Source organism: Aegilops tauschii, chromosome 2, assembly GCF_002575655.3.
Source record: "Aegilops tauschii subsp. strangulata cultivar AL8/78 chromosome 2, Aet v6.0, whole genome shotgun sequence".
NCBI lineage: Eukaryota > Viridiplantae > Streptophyta > Magnoliopsida > Poales > Poaceae > Aegilops > Aegilops tauschii.
In genome coordinates, this window is record NC_053036.3 from 329,720,535 (window position 1) to 329,728,937 (window position 8,403).

At 50.3% G+C, this 8,403-nt stretch overlaps 1 protein-coding gene across 1 annotated transcript; it reads left to right on the plus strand.

Moving 5' to 3' along the window:
- Positions 1–1,623: 1,623 nt before the first annotated feature.
- Positions 1,624–2,620, plus strand: LOC141040991 (uncharacterized). The gene is made up of 2 exons (XM_073507101.1): positions 1,624–2,476; positions 2,586–2,620. The coding sequence occupies exons 1-2, from the start codon at positions 1,624–1,626 to the stop codon at positions 2,618–2,620; spliced, it is 888 nt and encodes a 295-aa protein (XP_073363202.1).
- Positions 2,621–8,403: the final 5,783 nt, after the last annotated feature.

Below are 8,403 nucleotides of genomic sequence, written 5' to 3' on the forward strand. Positions count from 1 at the left end.
GCAAATGGCAGTAGCGGAACTGGAAGAATACAAGAAGAATGCCGATCTGAGTGATTTGCTTCGTGCCAAGAAGCCCGCTTCTGAATCAGCATTTCAGTCGGCCGGTGAGAGAAGCCAGTTCACATTCATCCGAAAGATCCCACAGCTACTCCAACTCACATCTCAACAACACTCGACAGCAAATAGGAAGTAGCGCTCATCCTGTTCCTCCGTGAGAACTGGGACATCTTCACATGGAAACCATCGGACATGCCAGGTGTACCCAGGGGGCTGGCTGAGCACCGTTTGCGTCTCGACTCCAAAGCTAAACCTGTCAAGGAGCATCTCTGTCGGTCCGCCGCAGAGAAGAGGAAGGCGATTGGCGAGGAAGTGGCTCGGCTCCTGGCAGCTGAGTTCATCCGTGAGATATACCACTCCTAGTGGCTCGCCAATGTCGTCATGGTCCCTAAGAAGGATAATTCACTCTGTATGTGCATTGATTTCAAGCATATCAATCGGGCCTGCCCGAAAGACCATTTTCCGCTCCCTCGCATCGATCAGATAGTCGACTCGACTGCGGGCTATGAGCATTTGTCTTTTCTTGATGCATATTCCAGATACCATCAGATTCGTTTGTATGGGCCAGATGAAATAAAAACGGCCTTCATCACCCCATTCGGGTATTTTTTGCTATGTCACCATGCCATTCGGTCTCAAAAACGCTGGTGCCACATTCATGCACATGATCCAAAAGTGCCTGCTCACTCAGATCAGTCGGAATGTAGAGGCGTACATGGATGATATTGTGGTTAAGTCATGCAAGAGTTCCGACCTGCTGACTGACCTCGCTGAACCTTTGCCAATTTGAGAAGGTATGACATCAAGCTGAATCCGTCCAAGTGCACATTCAGAGTACCTGGAGGAGAGTTACTCGGTTTCCTTGTTTTCGAATGAGGGATAGATGCCAATCCTGAGAAGATTGGTGCAATTCTCCGAATGAAACGCCTTGTGCGTGTGCATGACGTTCAGAAGCTCACAGGTTGTCTCGCTGCGTTAAGTCGATTCATTTCACGTCTCGATGAAAAGGCATTGCCTCTTTACCGACTGATGAAAAAGTCTAATACGTTCGAGCGGACTCCCGAAGCTGAAGCAGCATTTGTAGTGCTCAAAGCCTTGCTTTCCACCCAGCCGGTGCTTGCTACTCCGAATAGCAAAGAGCCTCTACTCTTGTACATTGCAGCCACTGGTTAGGTTGTCAGCACAGTGCTCACAGTGGAGCGAGAAGAAGAAGGCAAGGCCAATAAAGTTCAACACCCAGTGTACTATATCTCTGAAGTCCTGACTCCATCCAAGCAAAGGTATCCGCATTACTAGAAGCTTGTTTATGGAATTTATTTGACTGCGAAGAAAGTTGCACATTATTTCCAAGACCACTCGGTTTCAGTCGTCAGCGATGCTCCATTGTCTGAAATCATGAACAATCGAGATGACACTGGTTGAGTGGCTAAGTGGGCAATTGAACTTCTCCCTTTGGATATCAAGTTTGAAGCAAAGAAGGCGGTCAAGTCTCAAGCGCTCGCAGATTTCTTGGCTGAGTGGATTGAACAGAAGCAGCCAACTCAAGTCCACTCGGAACACTAGACCATGTTCTTTGATGGATCTAATATGTTGAATGGTTATGGTGCCGGAGTGGTCCTGGTGTCCCCAAGAGGCGATAAACTCAGTTATGTCCTCCAGATTCACTTCGATTCCTCCAATAACGAAGCTGAGTATGAAGCGCTCCTCTACGGGTTGCGTATGGTCATCTCACTCGGTGTCCATCGCCTGATGCTCTACGGCGACTCAGATTTGGTGATCAATCAGGTGATGAAAGAGTGGGATGTCAGAAACCCTGCCATGACTGGATACTGCAATGCAGTGAGGAAGCTGGAGAAAAAGTTCGAGGGTTTGGAGCTTCACCACATTCCCCGAATCAAGAATCAAGAAGCTGACGATCTGGCAAAAATAGGTTCCACTCGGAAACCTATCCCCAACAATGTGTTTCTTGAGCATCTCCATTCCCCGTCAGTGCAAGAAGATCCTTTCACAGAGGAACCTCCCCATGCAATAAGTCCTACCAATCCGACTGTAATCGAGGTACCAACAGTTATTGACCTGGTTATGGAAATCCTTGTGACCACCCCCAACTGGACAATGCAGTACATCGCATATCTGCTCAGGCAGGAGCTTCCAGAAGATGAAGTTGAAGCACGTCAGATTGTCCGCAGATCCAAGGCTTTCACAGTGATTAAGGGGCAGCTCTGCAGAGAGAGTGTTACTGGCGTGGCTCAGCGATGTATCTCTCCAGAAGAGGGTCGACTGATATTGGATGAGATGCACTCGGGGACCTGTGGTCACCATGCGTCCTCTCAGACCATCGTGGACAAACCATACCGAGCAGGATTCTACTGGCCACGGGCCAATGAAGCTGCAAAAGAAATCATTGAGAAGTGTGAAGGTTGCCAGTTTTACTCAAACATGTCCCACAAACCCGCATCTGCCTTGAAAACCATCCCACTCGTCTGGCCATTTGCTGTGTGGGGTTTGGATATGGTTGGACCACTCAGGACCGGCAGAAGTGGTTTCACTCATCTACTTGTAGCAGTCGACAAGTTCACCAAGTGGATTGAGGCCAAGCCTATCAAGAACTTAGACACAAGCACAACCATCAGTTTCATAAGAGAGTTGGTATTCCGATATGGAGTTCCGCACAACATTATCACAGACAAGGGCTCAAACTTTGATTCGGAAGAGTTCAGAGCGTTCTGCGCTTCCCAGGGCACTCGGGTGGATTACGCATCCGTTGCGCACCCGCAGCCGAATGGCCAAGCTGAAAGAGCAAACGGTCTGATCCTCCAAGGTGTGAAACCTCGACTCATGCGTGACTTTAAGCACACAGCTGGAGCTTGGGTAACTGAATTACCATCTGTTCTGTGGGGATTGAGGACAATCCCAACCGATCCACAAACCGAACCGCTTTTTTCATGGTGTACGGGGCTGAAGCCATGCTTCCTAGTGACCTGCTTCACAATGCACCCCGGGTGGAACTTTATTCGGAAGCTGAGGCAGCGCAAGCACGTCAGGATGCAATATACCTTCTGGAAGAAGAATGAGAGATGGCTTTGATCCGGTCGACTATTTATCAGCAAGATCTTCGTCGATTCCATGCAAGGAACGTCAAGGGTCGAGCATTTTAAGAAGGAGACCTAGTGCTCCGAGTGGATCAACAGCGACCGCATAAGCTCGCGCCTGCGTGGGAAGGCCCTTCCATCGTCACCAAGGTGCTTCACAATGGAGCCTATCACCCTTGCAACCTAGCTTAGAAGAAAGATGAGCCGCGCTCCTGGAACGCTGATCTTCTTCGTCGTTTTTATAATTGACAGTCAGATTGTCAGGATGTAATAAGAGTACTTGTTAGATTGTTTATCAAGACATGATTCCTATAGTCTCTTAATGATTGTTCTCGCATAAACATGTGTTCAAATCCCCCAGTGGGTGGCTTAGCTGCGGAGCCCGTTTTTGCCTAAGTTAAAAATCTACTCCAAGTGGAGAGCAATCCTCCCACTCGGGGGCTTAGCCGCAAGCCCGTCCTTGCATAAGTTAAAAAACTACTCCGAGTGGAGAGAAATCCTCCCACTCGGGAGCTTAGCCGTGAGCCTGTTCTCGCCTAAGTTAAAAAACTACTCTGAGTGGGGAGCAATCCTCCCACTCGGGGGCTTAGCCGCGAGCCTGTTCTCGCCTAAGTTAAAAAAACTAATCTAAGTGGAGAGCAATCCTCCCACTCGGGGGCTTAGCCGCGAGCCCGATCTCCCCTAAGTTAAAAAACTACTCCGAGTGGAGAGCAATCCTGCCACTCGGGCGCTTAGCCGCGAGCCCGTCCTCGCCTAAGTTAAAAATCTACTCCGAGTGGAGGACAATCCTCCCACTCGGGGGCCTAGCCGCGAGCCCATTCTCGCCTAAGTTAAAAAACTACTCCGAGTGGAGAGCAATCCTACCACTCGGGGGCTTAGCCGCGAGCCCGTTCTCGCCTAAGTTAAAAAACTACTCCGAGTGGAGAGCAATCCTCCCACTCGGGGGCTTTGCCGCGAGCCCGTTCTCTCCTAAGTTAAAAAAATACTCCGAGTGGAGAGCAATCCTCCCACTCGGGGGCTTAGCCGCGAGCCCGTTCTCGCCTAAGTTAAAAATCTACCCCGAGTGGAGAGCAATCCTCCCACTCGGGGGCTTAGCCGCGAGCCCGTTCTCGCCTAAGTTACAAAACTACTCCGAGTGGAGAGCAATCCCCCACTCGGAGGCTTAGCCGCGATCCCGTTCTCGCCTAAGTTAAAAAACTACTCCGAGTGGAGAGCAATTCCCCCACTCGGGGGCTTAGCCGCGAGCCCGTTCTCACCTAAGTTAAAAACCTACTCCGAGTGGAGAGCAATTCTCCCACTTGGGAGCTTAGCCGCGAGCCCGTATTCGCCTAAGTTAAAAATCTACTCCGACTGGAGAGCAATCCTCCCACTGGGAAGCTTAGCCACGAACCAGTTTCGCCTAAGTCAAAAAACCCGATCACACAAAACATTCTGAAAGCAAGAAATGCAATATTTGGATTAATCAACCAAGTTTGGATAAATCCGTCAAACTGCAGAATCGCAAGCAAAAATACTCGGGCGTCAGGCCTGAAAGAGTTTAATAGTTACATGATCACTCGGCATTCCGAGGCAAATAAGTTGGAATCATTAAAGTTTTTTCTTCACTCGGCGGGAGGAGGACTCGCTGGTTCAACGAAGGTGTCCAAGTCGATGCCGTCAGCTATGCGAGTGGCTGCTTCAATGAAGGTCTCCATGAAGGATTTGAATTGGAGCTTCTTCGTGTTCGCCACTTGGAGAGCCTTCAACTTTTCTTCTTTGGCATCCTTGCAATGGACTCTGACGAGTGAAAGAGCTACGTCGTCCCCGCAGCGAGCAGCTGATTTCTTCCACGCCTGCACTCGACTGGGGACTTCATTGAGCCGATCCATCAGTGACTCGAGGTCATTCTGAAGTTTGTCCTCCGGCCATAGCTCTTGGTCTATCCTTGTCAGCACAACCTTCAGTCAAGCAATGTACCCCAAGACACTGTTGAGTCGAGCTTCAAATCGCAGTACATTCAGCGCAGCTTCATCCTTGACGAGTGACTTTGTGGGGTCCAAGCCTGGTTCAATCTGCTCAGTTTCCTGCTCAAAATTCTAACAGAACTCTACACAAGGAAGAAAAGTATGAGTCAGCGCCAGCATCAGGTAGAAAGTTTTCTGGATTCACTCGGACGAAGAAAGATACCTTCAACCATGATGCACATCTTCTTGGCAAGGTCCCCCAAGTAAGCTTCTAGCTCATCCCTCTTCCGAGTGAGCTGGTCAACCTTGTCAGCCAAGACAACTTTCTCCTCCCGTAGCTGTGCAGCCTCTTTCTTCACCTCATCAACAACAGTCTTCAGATTGGCATTTTCCTCTTCAAGTTTGCCGACTGAGGCTAGCTTTCTACCAGCTGCTTCAGTCTTCTCACGCGCCACCTTCCGCACTCCCGCAAGTTCAGTGTCCTTCCTCTCCAACGCTTGCTTCATGGTGTCTAAAGAAATAACATTCTTCAGTCATGCTTGAGTTGATGATTTTCACTACGCACATCTGTTCGAGTGGAATGACTCGGTTCAAAGAATGGAAAAGAAGAAATAACAAAGCATACAGTCAGTAAGTTGTGACCTCCCATGGTCTTCACTTCATCCTGAGCATCCTTCAGATTCTTCTTGGCAAGTTCCAGATCAAGTTGGATTTGTATCTTCTCCTTCTCCAGGGCAGCGTACTGAGTCCCAAGTTCACAAGATTTATGTGATCAACAAAAAGACAATTCAGTCGACGTAAAGAAAGACCCTTTACTTCCGAGTGGAGAAGACCAAATTCAGATTGTTGTTATCAAAGGAGTTCTAAGACCACCGCCGAATCAAACATTCGATGGCGGTCTCGGGGACTACACCCAGTGGGTGCACTCAGCGTGCCCCACTAGATCGATTTCCCACTTGGTACGGCCTGCCCGGCCCGAGTGGAAGAAGAAGAAAAAAAATCCCTTATTCTCAGACCCCCGCCGATTGCCCGCAGTCGACAACGGTCTCGGGGACTACACCCAGTGGGTGCACTCAGCGTGCCCCCACTGAATCAGTTACCCACTCGGTAGGGCCCGACCGGCCCGAGTGAAAAGCTACAAACAGACATATTCTAAAGACCCCCGCCGAATTAAACATTCGACAAGGGTCTCGGGGACTACACCCAGTGGGTGCACTCAGGGTGCCCCCACTAGAAGAGCTACACAATAAGAGGAAACACCCAGTGGGTGTACAGATTCAAGGCACAGACCCATGGTAGATGCACATTAAAGGTTCCAAAACGCTCATCCATGGACATCTTACGAATAATAAAGCAGCAGTTTCAGATAGCATATCCTAACAGAACAAGTGATGACCCAATCGGAAATCAACTTACAATCGTACTTACTCGGACATTGGTCTGAAGGGCAGAACTGGCGTCATAAGCAGCCTTACTGGACTCGTACACCACCTTTAGTCGCTCCATCATCAGGCCAGCTTAGATCATAGCCTCCTTAGCAACTCCTGTTTGGTCCTCCGGGACATGATGCAAAGTGAATTCAGTCGACGCAGGAGTTGGTGACGCAGCTGGAGGGACCAACGTTTGAGGTTGCCCAGTCGGACTGGTAGCTTGAGCAGTCAACATCGAAGGTTGGACAGTCGACGAGACACCAACTCTAGACGAGCTTCCAAGTTCCTGAACAACTGGTTCAGGCGGCGGATGAGACGTCCGACTGGAAGGCACTCACCGAGCGAGGTTCCGCGAGGTGGTCGAGGCCCTGCCTCTTCCTCCTGTGCTCTTTGGAGGTTCCTCCTCCTCGTCGTCTGGAAGCTGAACAATGTCTGATGGCACTGCAATCACTCAACAGTGAGATTCCAGTCGACCGACAAGACAGTTGACAAGGTGTGAGCTGATCATACCTGCTCGAGAAGTGGTCATGTCTGCAGTATCTGCATCGGCTTGCTCAACGTCGATCTCCATATGGGACGTCCTAGAGGTAGCGGCCCTGGAGGTCTAAGATCCCATTCGGTCAAACAAACAAGAAGGTCCACAACAACAATGAAGAAAAGGAAGAAAAAGCACTTACGTCGGAGCAATAGGCACAACAAGTTTGATCATGGGCAAAGCCTTCCGAGGCTTAGGAGGAATGGCCTTTGCTTGCTTGGCAACTTTCTCAGTCGGCTCGGGAGTGGTCGTCCGAGTGCGCTTCTGGGTCCTCACACTCGATGCCGCGGCCTTGCCATGATCGACCGCAGGGTCTTGTAACTGCTTGGAACAACACTCGGAGCGTGGTGGTGAATCGACTTCTTCGCTATCATCAGAGTTGTCACTCTCGTCCTCATTGTCGTTAGCGTACTCAATGTCAGCGCTCCCACCCTCGCTTTCCCCTTCTTGGAGGTGCTGTTCCCCGTTCGGCACGGGTGAATACATCTTCGTGACTACCTGAAAGGCCCACACTGCAAAATATCAGTCAGATTCCGATACAGCTGCATATTGAAGGATAAAAGATAAAACACTCGACAAGTACGCCTGACCTCTCCTGGAGAGTTCTCCGCGTCGAATGGCAGAATCCATTTTGCTCCGCGCGGGTTGTCATTCTTCCCAGTGATGCTCCGAAGCCACTATGCAACTGTTTCCTCGCTGACCTCCTCCGAGTGTGCCCGAGCGGTGTCGCCTAGACCCGAGTACATCCACATGGGGTGGTCGCGGGCTAGCAATGGCTGGATGCGTCGACTGAGGAATACTTCCAGAAGATCCATGCATGTCACTCCGCCCCGGACCAATGCCACGACGGCGTCGACCAACAAGGCTACCTCACCCTTCTCCTCCTCTTCTACAATCAACGAACGAGGGGTGCGGAGTCTCTCTAGAGAGAAAGGGGGAAGGCCAGTCGACTGACCCGGAGTGGGGATGTCTTTGCAGTAAAACCAGGTCGACTACCACCCCTAACAGATTTAGGGAAAGTCATGGGAGGAAAAGAACTTCTACCCCACATTTGGACTCCTAGACCCCCACACATTTGGATCACATGCGTCCTCTCGTCGGTCGGATTAGCTTTCTTCATCGACTGAGATCGGCAAGTGAAAATGTGCATGTGGGTGGCATCCCAGGAAGTTCTCGCACATCGAAACAAATGCGGCAAGGTATGAGATGGTGTTGGGAGGGAAATGATGGATCTGAGCACCGAAAAAATTCAAGAAACCTCGGAAGAATGGATGTGGGGGCAGTGAGAAACCTCTTTCGATATCCGTCGTGAGGAGCACTCGTTCGCCGTCGCGAGGCGCAGGCTC